General features: G+C 41.3%; 1 protein-coding gene across 1 annotated transcript in view; it reads right to left on the minus strand.

The window, feature by feature from the left end:
* The window catches only part of TXNDC5 (thioredoxin domain containing 5), a 28,122-nt gene extending 25,355 nt beyond the window's left edge, over positions 1–2,767 (minus strand). The window contains exon 1 of the mRNA XM_067290838.1: positions 2,485–2,767. Coding sequence (XP_067146939.1) covers positions 2,485–2,711 — 227 coding nt within the window. The 5' untranslated portion in view covers positions 2,712–2,767. The remainder of the gene's footprint in view (positions 1–2,484) is intronic.
* Between the last annotated feature and the right edge of the window lie 16,557 nt (positions 2,768–19,324).

Raw genomic sequence — 19,324 nt, forward strand, 5'->3', positions numbered from 1 at the left:
TTACTGATAAGCCCTCTGCAGGTAGCAGGGAATAGAGACATTCTTGGAGGCCACCAGAACAGTTTGAGTTCTGCAATCAGCTAGGGCAGCTCCGCAACAAAACCAAACCCAAAACATTACCCAAATCAAAAATGTCTGTACGCCCTGGGATAGTCAGGTGTACCAGTACGAGCAACATGGGACTGGTCTCTCTCTGGACAAAAGAATCCAGCCAAGGTAAATTCCAGTCAACAGACTCAATCCCATTCAACAGCAACAAACTCCAGAGATCAAGTTTGCTTCAGCTGAGTGAACTCCATGTTGAACAGATCTGCAGTGGTCAAAATAAAGCACCGAAACTGCTCATCTGAGGTTCCTTTCAACTAAGGACACCCCACTCCTCTGTAGACGAGCGACTGTCATGACCAAAATCTCAGAATATCTAGAGCCAATGAGAGACTAAACAGTTCATGGCCCCTCCGTAGTTGAGCACAGATACTGTACTAAGGGGAATAGGCCGACGACAAAAGAAATCTCAAGACATCTGATAAGCAAACAACCTGGAGTGCTCTGTTTTTGGAGAAGCCCACAACATTTGAAACAAATGTAGCACCTCATTTGGACTGCTGCTCTCAAAAGGGTGGGGGTGAGGTCCTCAGAGACATTTCTTTCAAGAATCCTGAGGAGAAGGGTTATGTTGACTCTGTCTAACTTAACTCTGCTAGTACTCATGATACAATGTTAGCACGATCTATAGCAATCCCAAAGAAAATCCTAAAGGAATGCTGGGTTGTTTGCTGGGCTTCTCCCTTGCAACTACAGGGAACAGTGGCAAAATGGGTGTATTAGTGAGATGCATTAGTAGGTTACCACTTTAGAATCACTTAGGAATGGGGAAGGAGATTCTAATATAAACTACTGGTGTGTCTAAGCGCCTTTCTCAAGCCCTCAGAAGCTCCCTTTCCATCTCTTCCCTTCCACCTTTCCCTTCCCTGAAACTTGAGGCTGTTGATGCCTGTCAGGAACTGGGTGTCCAGACCAAGGGCCCTGAAACTGTGGCCCAGAGATCTGGATGAGGCCTACCAAGGGCGAGAATTATGTGGAGAGAAGCAGCAACAAGTCTGGAAAATTATGCAATTCCCTCACGCTCCAGTTAGGGAGAGACCCCCAGCACTCCCAAGGGCACGAGGTGGCCCAAGTTTGTAAGGCCAGAGCTCTCTTTGATGCCAACTGAGAATGTGAAGCATAAGCTGGACTCTGCAACAGCCTATTTGGCACAGGATCTCCCATAAGCAGTGTGCCAAGGCAGAAGTTTATCTGATTTTAGAGATGACTGTGATACAGTCAGTCAAAGCTTGAGGAGACATAGACATTAACACCTGAAAACGCAACAAAGAGTAGAAGCATTCCTACTCTACATGTGAATTTCTGAAACTCTCAAAGCCCTCTCAAAGGTCCTTCACCAGAAAATCAGGCTTCCTCCACTTTTGTGATCTTCAGAGAATAAAGGATGACATCTGTTCATTTAAGCTTTTGCTTAATGTTTTTGTATCGCACTGAGAAAAATCACTAAAAAAGCTGAAGGTAATAACTTAAAAAAAGAAATAGGTTTTTCAGTTTTGAAAGGAAATAATTTTCTAGTGTTGATTTCAAAAATTATCATGACACACATGTGCCTAAATGGCACCATGTACCAACAGATTACTTAAGATGAACACATGCGTTGTGCAAAGGCATTGTTCAATTAACTTTACCTAAATGTAAGAAAACTTGGGAAAACACAAACCCTGGTAACAAAAATCCCCCAACCCCCTACTAGATATCTGTAGGTCAGAAACAGATTAAACAAAAAAAAAGAAAAGGGGGCAGGACAAGAGATGATAAAAAAAGACTATGAGCAACCTCTACAAAGATCTACAAAGATCTACTCCTGACAGATGAAATATCTAAGAAAGGTATGTTGTTGGACTCTTCTCAGCTGCTCTGATGTCAAGTGTACCCATTGAGGATGAAAGCCCAGCAGAGGTCTGGCAAATTTGATAACTCTCCAGTTCTGCGAGCCTGCTGTTGCTCCGTACAGCTACCTTCAGCCTCGGGACACGACACTGATATTTACGCTGGCTTTGCGGCGCCGCTTACCCTTAGTTTCCCAGTTGCAAAGAGAACATAACTCCAGCAAGAAAGCACTCGTGAGAGTGGGGGCCCAGAGTCAGCGAGGGACACCCAGCTATAAACGCCCTTGCGCACGTTAGGCGGTCCCGGCGGGCTGCTGCAGGCCGCGCGGGGCCGGGGCCGAGCTCGGCGCGGCGCCCCCGGCAGCGCCTTCCCCGCGGGCCCCGCGCCGCGGCGGGGTGGGCTCTGCCCCGGCCCGGCCCCCGCTGCCGCCTCGCCCGCGCCCCCCGGCCGCCTCCGCCTGCGCCGCGCCGGCCCCGCCGCCTCCCGCCGCCACGTCAACGGGGGGAAGGGGCGGGCGGCGAGGGCGCCGCGCCGCGGCCGGATACCCACCACGGGGCGAAGAACATGACGAAGTGGGGGGCGGCGGCGGCGCCATGCCGCAGCATCTCCGCGCTGTAGAGGTGCCGCCCGTGCGGGTCCGCCTCCCGCTCCGGCTCTGCGGCCGGGCCCGGCGCCGGCTCCGGCTCCGCGCGGCCCGGCGCGCTGCAGAGGACGGGGCCGAGCGCCGCCAAGGAGACGAGACGCCACCAGGCCGGGCCGCAGCGGAGCGGAGCCATTGCAGCGCCGAGAGAGCGAGCGGCGAAAGCCCCGCGCCGCTGCCGCCTCCCCCGCGCCCGGCCGCGGCTCCGCCCCCGGCCGCGGCTCCGCCCCGCCCCCCGCGCAGGGCCCCCGCCCCGCCGCCGCCTGCCCCGCACGCGGGCTCCCCGCCGCAGCACCCTCCGCACGCACCGCCCCACACCCCCCACACCCCCCACAACCACCCCAACACCCACATCACCCCTCACACACATCATCCCTACAAACACCACCCCACACCCCCATCTCCACACACACTACCCCCAACCCCCACACACACATCACCCCCCCAACACAATACCCCTACATCCCCCATGTCCCCCACACTGCCCCAACACCCCCCAGACACATCACCCCCCAAGCACACATCACACACCCCCCCACACACACCACACAGCTCTCCCCCACACCCTATCTCCTCACCCCCACACCAGCCCCCAGCCCCACGCACTGGCCCCCTAGCATGATGGGCCCACAGGGAAGTATCTCTGAAAAACCAATAAACTAAAAAAAAAAAAAAAAAAGACAGTGACGAAACTTTTTTTCAGAGTAAATCTCTATATGAATCAATGAAAAAAGGCAGATCTATAATCATGGTATCAACTCAGTTAATAACGGGAATGGAAACAGTGGGCTGTGACTCCAAAAGAAACCTGTCTGCTGACCAGGCCCTTTCCCCTTGTGCCAGGTCCAGCAGCCCTAGCTCAGGTGAAGTTACAGTCATTCAGCTTTCCTGCCTTACACTTACTTTCTGCTTCTATCATCTAGCGAGGAGGGGAAGGAGACAGGATATCACAGAAGAGAGGTTTGTATTCCTCCAATTGCTCCACTTGTAATTAACTTTAGTTTAGATTTTATATTTAACTGCAGGTCCTTGAATTTGGGCTAGTGAAGTAGGTAAAAATGAATGGCTCACCTATTGAGAAAATGCATTTTGATGAAAATGGCATGAGGATAAATACACCCCCCCCACACACACACCTGTATAGGGGCCATGCTGGGTCCTTTAAATACAAGCTCTTAAGTTCACACACCCAATTTTTCCCTTAGCTCACCCTCAAAAACTGTGTTTAAACCTGCACATATTTAACAACTGTCTATAAGCCAGCCAGCTAGCCCATCATCTAGTGTATTATCAAATATACTCCCTATAGCTACAAACTCTCAGTCTCCTTTCTCAGCACCAAAAACGCTATTTCTTTTCTCCTGGTTCAGTCTCTCCCTGCTCTTCTGCCTGCTGCCAGCGTGCTCCCTGAAGGATCCTCAGTCCCCAGGGATTGAGGAAAGCTCTTTGAAGGGAGGCTGGCCCATGCACCTCTGCGCATCCAACTGCATAAAGATCTGTGCTCACCCACCACCCAGACTTACACCCAGCAAGACGGACGTGCTCAGCCTGGTACAATTCCCCAGGAGCCAGGTCTTTCTCTGACAAGTTTCTTGGAGCCAAGTGTGTAAATGTGTTAAGACAGATAAACTTCAATTCATGTATTTTCTTCCAGACTCCCTCTTCCCCACATCATCTCTTTTCTGTACACTTTCCACTAACGTCTTTTATGCTCTCTACCAGTATCTTCCTCTTGACTAATGCTAAGGACAAGTCTGCTGTTCGGTACGCATCCATATCATGCTGTAACCCTCCCTTCCTGGCCTGTGCAGGCTTCCCTTTAGAGGAAATGCTGACTCTGGTCACTCAACTCACTTTCATACTGCAACCTCGAAAGAGCATGTTGGCAAGGGCCAGTGATAGAGTTAACAGAATCACTTACTAAAAAGGAAGTACCAATGAAAAAGAGATAATTTTTCTTTCAAAAATTTAAATTACATTTGACTACCTCCCTTAAGACCAAGGCTTACTAAAATATTTACTATGTATTCAAGTTAAAAAGTTGTAAAGGATTCAAACTACATTTACCACAAAGCTAGGAAAAAAAAAAAAGTCAAACCTGGATTGGCCAGAACATTAGCTAATACCCAGAATCAGAATTGAAGTACAAATCTAGCTTTTGACAGCAGTAGCCTTCTTTAAACAAATTTTATTTTCTTTATCTCTGTGTTCAACTAGTTAAGTTCAATGATCGACTAATCATGAATTCAAAAAGAAAAAAGAGAAGTGCAGATTATGTGTCCTCTTCAACATACGGAAAAAAACCCCCAAAACCTCAAAACCCTTAAATGACAAAAAAAAGCAGTATCAGAGGGGATGAGTAAGACTAATTCTGAGATCTGGAAAAACACACTGTCCCGATACAACCAGGTGAGTTCTCTAACCACAAAAAGTACCTTCTCTAGTTGAGTAAACTGGTTTCTTTTCAATGCAAGCATATTTCTGTTCTGTTTTTCTCTGTACATCTAACACATTTAAAATAGGCTTTTTTATTAAACTGGAATTTTAAACAATTATAATACCTTAATTAGTTTAATTAAAAGTTATTTTGAAATAATTTTTAATACATTCATAAAGCTTCCATCCAAGTGCAGTAAGACACAGATCACATAGAAAATCAAATAAGTGTTGCATTATTTTCAAACTTAGTAAAAACACAAGTATAATTGCTTAAAATTACCAGAATAAACATGTACATAGAATGGGGATGGTTAAGCTCTCTTCAGTTAACAAGAAGTACTGTCAAATTTGAACTGCCAATAAGAATGAATCTTTACGAGTACCTCTTTCCTCTCCATAAAATGCCAGTAAGATTAATATTGATTATATAAATTGTTTCCTGCCTGCTGATTGAGATCTTGATTAAAATCAAATTACCCTCTCTGCCACCTTGCTCAAGCTCCCTCTGCCTTTGGAGCTAATAAGCTTTCATTTCAGCTCTCATCCTCATTCTATTAACTATGTTGGGAATAAAGCCAAGGTGGGAGAGGAGAACAGTAGATACAACTTTGTAGTTAGTCTGCAACTGCTCTCTGTCTGTCTGTATGAGCTTATATGGAAGAACACCCACCGCAACACAAGCAGTACTGATATCTCACCATGCAAGGCAGAGAGAGTGCAGTCAGATAAAGGGGTGGTATGCAAAGGACTTCAGCTTGTCACCACCAACTCATCTCCCCCCACGCCGCTCCAGAATACTCCCCACCTCCTGGGCCTACCTTTAGCCCTCACTACTGCACTCCCATATTCTCTACCTCCCAGCTTTTTACTGCAACATCCCTATTCCCTCTCTCTCACAATAATTTTGCACTCTTATCCTTCTTCTGTACACATGCTATCTCCTAGTGCAACATGCCAACATCACCTGGCCTTCTGCTTCTCCAGCCATACATCCTCTACCTCCCATGCCACAGATGTTTTCCCAGGGGTAATCAGTCCCTGCTGATCAGCCCCACTAAGCAGGAGTTTCCTCATAGCCCCAAACTGATACCTGGGAACTGTTCTTTGCAGATTTCTATCCCAAGATAAGGACCTGAGCATCACCACACAGCAGCTGAGCAGACAGGACCGGGGGTGAACGCTCCTGAGGACAAACAGTCACCAGCAGCTGCTGTTACTGGTCAGGGACTGCCTGGCAGGGGCTGCTTATGCTAACTGTAATTGTTCCCCACTGATCAGCAGTTCACAGCAGCTGGTTCTGGATGACAACATATATCTGGGGCAAAAAGCATCAAAGCCTGTCAGACTGTGTGAGATAGCTGCTGTTTGCAACAACTGATCTACAATAACCACTTACCAAAAAAACCCTGCAAATACATAGCAATTAATCTGCAATCAGCAAGAACAGCTTATCCTTGGATGTAAACAGTTACTGCTGATTATGACTCCTAGTGAATCCTACGACTCCTCTACATGTACCCCAAACTCTGTCTCTTGAGCTCCTCCATGTTCTTGACCTCACTTCCAGAAGTTTAATCTTGCAATCTTTGCAGGCTGCCTAGTGTGCAGAGGAATGATCTTCGTACTCAAAAAACAGGCCACTGCCTCTTAACTACCCAGGCAATCAGGACTGGCTGGCTAAGAGGCACCAGCTCATTCCTGGATGCTACTTTTGCGTGCAGAAATGAAAGAGTTCAAACAAGTTATTTTATCTACATGTTGTGGCTGGCCAAAGAAAATACTTGGTGGGCCATATGTACGTGGTCAGGGAGAATGTATGTTGCATAGGCCTGATATAAATGTTTCATAGGAACAAGAGAACTTAGGACTGGAAAAGACCTCATAGGTCATGGAGTTTAGTCCTTGTTCTGCCAGATAATAGTATCATACAATCCTGTTTGTAAACTTTCTTAGCTCTATTTTAAACAAATGAGAGTTTTTTGCCTACAATACTCTAAAAGTAAGTTCCTTGCCCTAAGGATCACTTTTTTTTCTTTTTTTTTCATAGCAAGCCTACATTTATTCATGGCTAATTTATACCAGGTCATTCCTGTGCCAACATTGTCCTTTAGATTAAATACTCTTTTCCTCTCACTGACAATATTTAGAGGTAGCAATGGCATCCTTTCTCAACTTTTGTTATGCTAGACTAAACAAGCCAACAACTCCCATTCATTCACAAATACTGTCCCACAAATCTTCTGCACAAACCAGACTAGGAAATAAAAAATAAATCATGCTCTCATCCATTCACACACAGCTTAATGGCAAACGTTTTTTAATGCCTGTACATCTTAGATGCCTTATCCCCAATGCTAAATGTATCCCTTATCACGGATGTAAAAATGTGAATGGTGTTTTATCTAAGAGTTTGTCTATTTTGCTGATGTTTCCCCCTCTCATTCATGTCACAGACAACTACTTCTGGTTTGTGGCCATGACATGAAAAGAAGATTATTATGGATGCATTCATTTTGTTTTCTTCTAACATGATTTGCTTACCGGCAATCAAAGCAATCTACAGCAAATGATACAGCTCAGAAATAGGTGCTCTGCAAACCACAGTGTGAGCCACACACCACCGTTTTGTACTGTTCCTTCTATTCTGTATTACTCAAGTAGTACAGTACTATCCTAAGTAGTAAAAATTGCCCCTTAGAAGCAGTTTTGTTGCTATATTTTCTCTCCATCTCTCATTCCTCACTTATATTTTCCCCACTTTCAAGGATTTCACTAGAACCAGGCTTGTTTTCTTAAGAGCTTCCTGTTCCCGATATATATTTTACAATAGCTGCTAAAGTTGTGTCAGCAGAGGATACTAGTATCTGGAAGAAGTGAGAGAAAAGAAGGAGCTGCCTGAGACCCTCAGGGAAGTAATACCAGACGCGTCATCCAGTCTAGTTAACTGAGTCATTTGAGCAAGAAAAGCCAAGCCTCGAGGTTTACTGTTTTAAGATCTGCACTGGCCATGCTTAGCTTTGCTGCCATCTGTCACTTAGAAATGTTTCAGCTAAATCTTTTTTATCTTTTAAAAACAGTATATGCAGTGATGCACACATTTCTTCTTCTTTCTGATACTCAGTTTTAGAAGAAATAAAAATAAGCTTTCTGGAGTCACCGTGGCTCTTGCTTAAAAGTTACCCTGTTCTGTTCCATTCTTCAAATGGAAGTGTGGTACCTATCTGACTTACTCAAACCAAGATATATTTTCCAACATTTTTCCTCTGTCTTTTGATCTTGTTTGACAAAATATTCTACAACTATATGAGCCTGTCCCAAACACATTCAAAGACTGCACTGAGACTCTTGGGTTTAATGACTCGTCATAACAGTTGGCAGGTACTCAGAGCCAGTGTATGGCACTGGAGGGTATTACACTACAGCTGACTTCAAGGCATAGATGAAACCTGGAACATCAAAGAAGCTTTTACTAAACACTGTATGATGTGATAGTGTATAAAATAAAGGGAGAAGGTCAATTTTACCTTGGGCTACCAAACTCCATTGAGTTAATATAGCGCTGCCATTTGGGTTAGCCCTGAATTTGGCTGCCATGGTAACATGGCACTAGTTATTTTAGTGTGTCATTCGTATCTCAGATGTATCAGCTAACTTGCCATGTAAATGTAGTTTTCCAATTTACATTCCACTGTTAACTTTATCTATAATCCACAAATAAAAAATAGACATGCTCATATGTACAGCCCTCTAAGAGACTTCTAAAGCTCATAACAGGGCACGTTGTATTTTGACAGCTGTCCTTTGAATCCTAAACTATAACCTCTCAGGGGACTTAGCATTATGTAATTTTAGTGACAGCACAATTGTCATTCAGCTAGAAAGAAGGATATTGTGATCTCAATGGAAAAGAAAAGTGATACTGCCATCTGTAAGCTTATAGCCCTTTTTCTTTGATAATTTGTACCTCTCATGAAGGATTAGGGGTGGAAATTACTACAAGCTGTTGAATAAAATGACATCATTTTGCCAACCACAAAATGTTATGAGTTTGACAGCCCAGCAAATGGCACAGCAGTAAGGAAAGAGCAATCTCATGCTAAGTGAGCACTCTGTTTCTGGAATAAATGTAGTCTCATTGTCATGGATGACCACTATCTCCGTGGAACTCTGACCACTATGGCCACAAAATCCAGTTTCAATAGTTGCTCTCTTCACTGGCTGCAGGATAGGAATATATAATTGCTGGAACGGCTACTCTCTCCATGGTCCTCAGATTCTTATGGTTATGTCAAATGAAATAGAATTTTGCTTTCAGGCAGTTTACTTTCAATTGCAAGTTACTATGCTGCAAAATTAATAAACAGGGAAATTTTGCTATGCAATTAGAAGTTGTTAGGAAGAATAGTATAATATAGATTGAAGATTTCATGGATCATAAAGAATTTTCTGTCTATTAATTTTGCAGCTGCTTTAATGTGCTCCTCTTAATGATGGAATACTGGAGGATATTTTTTTCCATGGTTGAATTCTCTTCCATTACATTGCACACACCCTGTTAAGTAACCTGCAGCTGCTTTCATCTGCCAGTACTAATGCTGGTCCATTGTGATATCTGACACATTACAGAGCCCCTGTGATTTCTCAGCATATCCTAAATAAGCCAACTTTAAGCACAAGAAAAGGGGGCAGCATACATGAAAAGAATTTAAAAATGCCCTGAGATACCCAGAAGGTGAATGAAGATTAGAAAATAACACTTGTGTAGACAGAGTTATTCACTCACAGTTTCTGGCCAACTCTACATGCAGAATAGCAAGAAAACTGGTTTTAATTATTTTTTAATCAGCATTTTTTCCCTATTCTGCCCTGTACCCTTCTAGAGGTTCATAACCAGCATACTCCAATTTCCACTCAAAGATGTTGTTCTTTCAAAGCCAGATGCAATTTAGGGAACCAATAAGAGCAATTTTTTTCCTTCATTTTCTCTTCTGAGCTGTGGTAGCACCTCTCTCTCAAAAAGAAGACCCAAAACTATGGAGGACTATAATTCTAACTGACAGGGTTGCCACTACTTAATGTTTGTTTTACACTTTCAGCATGTCACATAATCTAATTTGGATGTTTTGGAATAGTGAAAGAACTTTTTTTCCCCCCCCAACAGCTGATGTCAAATGAAGTATTTATGGTTTCATAGAAACAAAGAGGAATGTACAGAGATTCAAGAATAAAGCAACCTTTTCAACGGGAGTTAGCTGATTAGGATTTAACAAGAAAGCCCTCCACATGCATTTCACTCACTTCAAACTTGACTCTTCTGTCCCTGCAATCTACAGTTTTGTACCTCTAGTGCAAGGACTTTTTCTTTTTAGCTCTCACCAAGTGAACAGCTTCTTTATTTAATTTACCTCTTCATCTTATTGCTTTATGTTACTTCTTTATACCCGTACTTCTTAGTATATCCCCTCTTTCACTATGGAAGTATATTAGCTGGGAAGTTTCTGTATAGCCCTACCTATTCTATGGATTGTAAAATTGATTCTCTGACTATGATGCAATATATGAAAGATGATTTTTAAAAACTAACGTTCTAATGTTCAGCTCCCCTTCTATTTCACATACATGAGAAATCCATTCATGACATACAGAAACATGGTCATGTCTCCCTTAGATTCACAAAAGGAGTAGAACTTCAGGAAGGACTTAACTGCACACCAGCTGAGGAATAGCATAATGCTGGCAGTAAGCAGCACTGAAGAAAGTTTGGAGATGGTTAGAAAAAACAATCATTTGTAAAATAGGTAAGGTGGGAGCAGCATGATGAGACAAAAAGAAGATAATCAGGTATGGTCTTCAGTAAAACACAAGAATTTCTGAGGGGAAGAGAAGAAACATTCAGGACAGAAAGGCAGGCAAAGAACGCTCATGAGGACAGACACATACTTTGGGGAAGCCAATGAGAAGAAGTTACTAAACTAATCAAGACAGAAAAAATTGAGCACCTCAGCAAAAGTTCTGACTCTGTGTCTACACATACATATGAAGGGAGAAGTAATATAAAAGTAAGCACTCAAGTGCAGCTCTGGGAGCTTGATGCAAGACCTAGAGTATATGGCAGGACAGATGGCACCTGGCCAGGTCTCTCATTCTTAATCCTTCAACTGACTGGAGGCCAAACAGTCACCAGTATTACTTAATAACATTAGAGTTGCTGTAAATTATACTGCCTGGGAGATTCCACTTGGGACTGTTGCATTAACTGTGAACTGCAGAGTACACCATGCTCCACATCTCGAAATGTTATTCACCTATAAAGAATCATTATTCTGAAGGAGCTGTTACTACTTTTACCTTTTCATCAATAGTAATACTTGTGAATAAGGCAAAGGTTGGCAGAGTGGCAAATATGATGGAGGACAGAGCAGTCATATGGAGAAATGTTGATTCTTTAATAAGCTGGACATTATATTAAAGTCAAATATAAAATTATGTGCTTAAAAACAAGGGTTCAGGCCATAACCTGCAGAATAGAGGTCTAGGAAGCAAGAGCTTTAAAAAGTGCTCAGGAAGCATTTGGCTATTTAGCAAAGAGAAGGCCAAAGACATAACATGGCAGGATTCTTCCCTAGAAACTGTGGAGAGGGAAGGGACATAATCCATGGAAAAAGAAGGCAGCAAACGAGAAAGGAAACGGGAAATAACTATGTCACAAAAAACAAGAAAAGACAAATTTTCAAACAAGATGAAGTAAGTCATCAAGGAGGCCAAAACCAGCAGAGAAACATTCCATCATTTCTCTGAACAGAAAATTGTCTAGGAACTCTTTAGAAATGAGTATAACTGTATTTCTGAACAAAGACAAAAACTAAGAAAACAGTAGATAACAGTGATTACATAGAATTAATGCAGCTAGGCAATGAGATACCAGCAAAATTAGCTTTCTCTCGCTCACCCTGAGCATTCCGTTTAACTCTTGGTAGAGAAAGACATCAGAACATCATGCATGTTAAGCCCTCATGTTCAACGAATTTGTTGCAACTGTCCTTTCATGAGATAGAAAGAGGGGTTGTGATTGGAATTGTGGAGTCTGTTTTGGACACCTATATCTAATATAGTTTCATCAGCTCTTCTATTGTTTTCTGTATGTGTCTGAATTGTTCTCAAGCAAAGACTTCTGTCTTAAGAGCAGCAACTGTATCCTTGCCATTTCAGCTTGCTCTAAATTTCATTAGCTATCAGAGATTTTGGAATCATCATTCTTTATGAGGAACAGTAAGTAACTATTTTGTAGACAGCATTTGACCTTATCTAGTGAAACATGAGTCATTATTCAGTGTTCTTGAAAAGTATTAGATACCTATAATTCTGATCTAATCTTCATGTAAATATAACCAAATCAGAGATTGTAGCTTTAGGCATTTAGCCAGTGAGAAATTAATTTTTTGGGCTGATGTTCTCAAAGAAAAACCCAAATACCTCAACCAGTTTAACAAAACTAAACATGCTAGTTTTTCTGTGAAGGCTCAGTCCACGTGATAAAAAACAAACCACCATTCCTTGATTGCCATCTTGCCAAAACATATAGACTGCACATGTGCCTACTACTAAAAAGTATTAAATCAAATATTTTTTCTTGTTATGAATAGAACTTGAACACAATTTTATAAGGCTCCAGAAACAGAAAACAGTTAAAACTTATAATTAGGCAGTTATAGTTCAACACATTTTGAATAACTTAAATTTTATGGAAACTCTAACCACACAAGGGCAGCTACTCTAAAACAACATATTTATCTTCTTTTATTCTTCCCAGACTGACTTGTGGCAAAGAATTCTTCCTCAATATATAGGGAATATTCTGAAAACAAAGAAAAGACAATCAGTTAACTGGGCATAATCTTGGAGTTGTCACTGACTTTCTGGGTAGACAGACTTCAACATGGCATCCTGCAGGAAAACAGCAGTAACTTTCAAAGAAACTGAACCAGTATCAACCACTGAAGACTCAGAACATTACACCACTGACCTTTGAACAGTTTACCCTAAATTTAATCTACTTTCTTCCTCCATATCATACAAAAGAAAATATCCTTGGTTCCACTGCTATGAAACAGTGAGGTACCAACAGTAGTCCATGGCATAACATACTACAATTCCTGTGTCTATTGAGAGCATTCTTAATCAAAAAGTATTCACCACGGGCTACTGCCAGGTCTTAATGCTGTATCGGAGGTCTTAAGATTCCTCTTCAACACACTCAGTCACCAACACACACCTCTCTGAAGCTTCATTTTTTCCCCCTAAAATTTGAGGTAAATAAAGTGCCTTCTGTCCCACAGATTCTACTTGTCTTCCTGTTTAGGAAAGGGAATAGGGAAAATCTTATTCTGTTTTTACAATATTCAAAATATAATTATCCTCACATATTGATCACAGAACTTTTGTTATTTATACTAATTTATTATTTCATGTACTCAAAACTGGCAATTGGCTGAGGGTCTGATTTTCATTTACACTAAAGTACCTTTAACCTCCACAAACAACCGAAACTGAACTATAACTACATGCCTTTTATGTGTACAAAATACCATGTGGAGTCTGTCATGGCAAACAGACCAGATTGCTAAATCAATAACGTAATGTAGGCATTTAATAGTTATTTCCACTAGCACAAGACACGAGTCAATATAAGGTAGGCATGTATTTTTACAATCTAGAAAAAAAAAAAGCGCCTTCTCTCCCATACCAGCAAAGTATGTGAGCTTAGGCATGACAATTCTACAAACAGACAACCATATACCATGCAAAGTGGATACACTTTTATCTAAATTAGAGAGAATCTTACCTCACAAAATCTGAAATTATCTGCAAGGACTCTGACTCAATTTTGAAACAGCATCTTAGGGTTTTACATTGCACTTCACAAACATTAGGACAATAATGGGAAAGGTATAAGCATGTTTTGGATGCAGTGAAAAATATAACCATTGACTAAAGGTAAGGGGGCAGTAGTTGAAGCCCCTATAACATAAAAATGAATGAATGATGGGAGCAGGGGAGAGAGGAAGCCTGGGGTTAAGATGCAGCACTTGTTAAAAATCAAATCCTGACAATTAGTTCAAATTCTTCTAATCTGCATATATTTTATTCCAATTCTAGTGTAACTTTGAAATAACTTGAGCAAAAAACAGAACTGGATCTCCTGCCTGCAGACTACTCATGTTTTAAAATATTGTGGGAAAATAACTGGTAAAAAGTGTTAAACATTCAACATTCAGCCTTATGTGTACAAGGAATATTTCTGCTTAAAGATCCAGGCGACAGCCTTTCTTTGGAAGTATGTACCTGGTTCTAAGCTCTGCAGTAGCTTTCAGCAAAATGTAATCTCAAACTTTGAATTAACTACATGAAAATGAAAAGAGAACAAAGCAACCAGTGAAATAACATTTTTCCTCATTCTGTGAATGAGATGGACTCAAATGAAGGCTGTCTGAAACACAGTTATTTAGACTGTAATATTAGCAGGCTGAAGTATGGACGGGAAGAACTGAAAAACATTTTGACTGTGCCGTAGGGAACGCATTGGCCGTCAGTCCTGCACATTTACAAGTTCTGGATCCTGTTTGATGCCTGGCAGATCCTCTTGAGCAGGTAGCACCTGTGAGCAGGTGTGTTTGTTTCTCCAACTGAGATGTGGTCCTGGCTATTGCTTATTTCTCTGTTATCTCAAAGTGGAGGCAATACAGGGCTCTCTAGATAAGGCTATGTACCTGCAGCCTGTTTAGAAACCAAGTTATTTTTGAGTGAAAGTTTCTGCTTTTAAAGTGGATCTTTTGCTGTCAGCATACCATGCTGAAACATAATGATTCTCTGTCAGGCAACTGACTTAAGCTTCTAACACTCCAAATGGACTAAAGGGACTAAAGGGACTTGCCTACACGCGAGCCTGCTTCAGTCTTCATCAGCTGAAGCATCTGAACTGAAGCCTCTAATGCTACTCCATTTAGAGAGACACAATAAACATAAAAGCTTACAAGGTCCTCTCTGATAAATCACTTTACAGTGACTAGTCTTTACCTTTGCTTCTCTGGCTCAGTTCTCTCCCTTAAGAAGTCTGTACTTAATTCACAAGAGTGATATTAGAATTAATTTTCTAATAGTTGCAAGTTATTTAGAAAAAAGCATAGTATATTACATATATACAGTAAATATGATCTACTGAGCACTCCAGCTAGCATATATAAGAACAACTTCTAGCATATAGTTAACTTTTATTTTGCTTTATCCTTCCTCTAGGTTCCTCTTCTTCGTAACATATCCACAAATACTATGATGAGGTTACAGCTACCACACAACACTATTTGGACCTTCCTGGTGTGCAGAGAAAGACCAAAACATGGATTTTTAAAAATATAATGATAAGAAATCATGCTAAAAAAAAGCCTTTTAATATCTGTTATTACTATTAATATCTGTTGTCACAATGACATCTGGTTTAAGACCTCTATTTGCTCCAGCTATCAGAATAAGGAAGTGTAGTTCCTTGATATAAATCCGTAAGTCAATAAAAGGCAATAACTTTATTGCAGTGAGTCACTACTTCAAGCTTTTGCATGCTCACCATCTGATGGTGAAAGGGGACATAGCATCACAGGTACTCTAACAATTACTACCGTTAGACAGCAATTGGAATCTGAGGCAAAAATTAGAGATGCAGATTCAAGCTTCTACAAAGTTGAAGGACATACCTAAATGAAGGGCTTTGAGTCACACCCATCTTTAGAGGTACAGCACTTCCTCCAGATGCTTACATCTTCAGCAGTTGTCTGAAATGAGACACTGAAAAGAAAGTAGGGATTTATATGCCCTGTTTTTCATACTGACATGTCTGGTGTTCCACTGAAGCAAATGGACCAGATCTTAGGGTGTAAACTATTAATTTTACATGGTAATACTGTGCAATATTATACGTTTATAATCATTCTTACAAGGCACCTCTCTGATAGAACAGATACCTTAAGACATTGCTTTTGCAGTCTCTGACACCTCCTTTAAAATATTGGGTAGAAAGGTAAAATGGAGGAACAATTCTCTGACTTTATCAAAGAAAAAGGGAGAGAGGGGAGAAAGGGATTAGTTCATAAAATGTGCTTGGCTTTTGAAAAAGCCTTTTGACAGAAAGCACTCAATGGATTACGAATGACACTAGTCAGTGACAGGGTAAGAAGAAAAATATTGTCTTGAATCAGAAACCAGAGATGAAAAAAACTCGAATACACAACTGTCTGAAGAAAGCAGTGGTAAATGGACAAAGGCGTCCTCCTTTTGTCCTGTGTATGTTCAGCACTTGGCACCAAAGTGACATGTCCCATGACTGCTGCCTTATATGCTACTACAAAATATAATGTAAAGTAACAAATAATATAAAACCAATGGTAAAACATTAATAGTTGGGATGAGTTAAGATTCCAAAACCTCAAGACCTGAATTTTAAATTAATTATCTGAAAAAAAGAAATTCTAAGAAGGCAAAATTTACAAATGACACAAATGTCCTTACATTGGTGAATACCAGAGACGGTCACATGAAAATTTGGTAGAGTTATACATGAACAAAAAATTTTCAGACAAGCACATGAATTTAAATTAACAGAGCATTTTTAATTATCAGGCTCATTTAATGGGCCTCAGTGGAACACTTCTTCAGGTTAACAGCAGAAGCGTTAATATTCAAGAGAGCAAAGATTGGTTACATAAGTTTATTTGTATAAAGGATAAAACTAAATATTACCCAGAAACGTTCCTTGGGATTATTTCTAATCTTTAATACACTTTAAAATGTTGAGTAATGAAAGCTGCTTCAAGAAGTGGGAAAATTCTTCTCTCCATTTATGCCCCAGTAAAGTGAGGTAGAGGATAACGCCAGTGTATTGAGTCCCAGGCTGAGGAAGGAGGCAGGCCAACCTAGTAAAAACTCCAGCAGACACGGTCCTTTGTGGTGGTGTCCCAGGACACCACCTGAAGGAAAATCATAGCAGTGTCTGCTCCCCTCGCAGTGCAGTTCCAGCCCACCCCTGCTAGCCAGGGTGAAATGGGCCTGTCTCCTAAGGGCATTTTCAGGAGTACTGCCTATGCGCAGTCCTGGCAGTCAGGATCTCCTTTATTCAGAGGTAAAGGAGACAGCTTGCATTTTGTAACCCCCTTCCTCGGGTGCTCATGAACTACCGAACCACAGCGACTTGCTGAAGGCCAGTATCAGAAATGCAGCCAGGGCTTTGCTCTCCTTGATTACAGTATTTCTTGGCATATTAAAATAACGGAATGAAAGGTTATTCTTCTGCTAAGCCCTGCACAGTCAATGGTAAAAACTTAACACCTTTTAATACTCTAAAACACTGTTCTTCCAATACTGAACAGTTTATGAACAAGCCATCCCACAGATCACTGTCAGTCCAGGTGCTGTGCATGCACCATGTCTGAAACTGCACTCCAGGAAACCTTCAGTGTCCTGGGCATCAAGAAAGAAACTTGCTTTTTCACAAATATATTTAACAATTAACACATTTGGGGTAGGAGAAGTTGTCCATAGACAGCTCGGAATAGCTGTATTTGTTGAAAATTTAGGGATCTGTTAGATCTCTAGATCTCTGATCTAGATCTGATCCATTAGGGGACACATCCCACCTGGCTGCTGAAGACCTGGTTTAAATTAGAGTAGGTCTCAGTTTGGCTTGTAGTTATTTGCCTTTGCCACTTTTGAATGTTATTTTGAAATAACCTCAGGTGTTCTTTTTAAACCAGCACACAGAGCACGTACAGTATTGTTGGCTCCTCGTTCTCAGAAACATATACCAGGTGCATTTGCCGAGTGTTAGCAGACTAATGTACTTGGGGGAGGAGGGGGAAACCACAAACAGCTGTATTTGTCTATATATAAGGGAAGCAAGAAGGCAGTTCTAAGTGTTATACAACTTTTGCAGTCCTTTACTTGGTAAAAAAGAAAAGCTACTGCGTGGCATAGCTACAGATACACATCTTGGGTGTGGTCTGAATTAATCTGTGATAAAACAGAGCATGGGGAAAAGCTGATTTGACTGCTTGGAGTCCTCTTCGAGCCAATGTTACTGCTGTAAATGAAGTAACCCTTCACAAAGAGTGGTGAGAAGAGCATGAGGCTATGGGTCCAAGTGGAAGATTCATTGGTGGTATCCACCCAAAGCTGAGATACTGTGATGCTGCCAATGTCAGTAATGGTAGGAAGACTCTCTCAAGCTCTTTGCGAAAACTCTGTGTTGCTGGGTGTGAGAATACAGTACAATAATCTGTTAGAGGATAAAAAAATGCTATTAGCTGCCAAATGTATCCTGAGCATATATATAGAGAGAAATTTTAGAGAGAAAATTTTTAATGATAAATTATAGTCTAATACGTCTGGTAATCATAACTGCAGTGGAAACCACTGACAGTCTTGGCAGCACACTTCAAAATCCTTTCTATCCTGAGATATAACTTCTCTTGTAAATTCCTTCCTGCTGTTGCTCAGAATTGACTGCTGCTCTCTTGGTCTTTCTAGGTCAGATAGCTATTGAAAAGCCTTTAGGAGCTCCAAGCATGCTCCTGCGTAGATACAGAGACTCACTGGACCTGAACCAGACATACATTTTGATCTGTTTATAGCAAGACATTTACGACAACGTGCCCTTCTTTTCTCATTAGAAGGTGTTTAACTCTCGTAATCTCTAGAAATCTCTTGGGAATTTAACATAGTTCAGGTTCCTTATCTATAGTATGTCACCAATAAGACAAGAAATCTAGACCACTTTAAAGAATTAGATAACATCCAGCCTTATATCTCCTTTATATCAGATGAAGGGAGAACTATGTTCCAGCTTCCTCAAATTCTTGTAAAAAGCTAGAAGCTGAATGAGAAGTGTAATTGAATCTTAGGCAAGATTAACACAGCACTACAAAAAAGAGGCTTAGGAAAATGTAAGACTGGAAGAACAGAGGCCCAGTGAAAACTCAAAAGGCAAATCCATTTCATAGCACATAATTAAAGTATTTGTTTTACTCCAAGTGCCAAACAAGTTGCAGCACTGCTAATGCTTACATGGCTGAATGCTTAGTTAGAAATACTTGTAATAAGATTATGGGTCAAAAACCCCCTTAAGGGGAACAAGCGCTAACACATTTTTAAGCCATGTTTGTGACCTGTTGATTCTGGGCTAACACTGAGGACAAACACTCAGCCATAGTTTAACATGATGATGCAAGTTGCAAGTCATGCTGATATAAGCAGCTCCTGGCCCTATTG

This window comes from Apteryx mantelli, chromosome 2 (genome assembly GCF_036417845.1).
Source record: "Apteryx mantelli isolate bAptMan1 chromosome 2, bAptMan1.hap1, whole genome shotgun sequence".
Taxonomy (NCBI): domain Eukaryota; kingdom Metazoa; phylum Chordata; class Aves; order Apterygiformes; family Apterygidae; genus Apteryx; species Apteryx mantelli.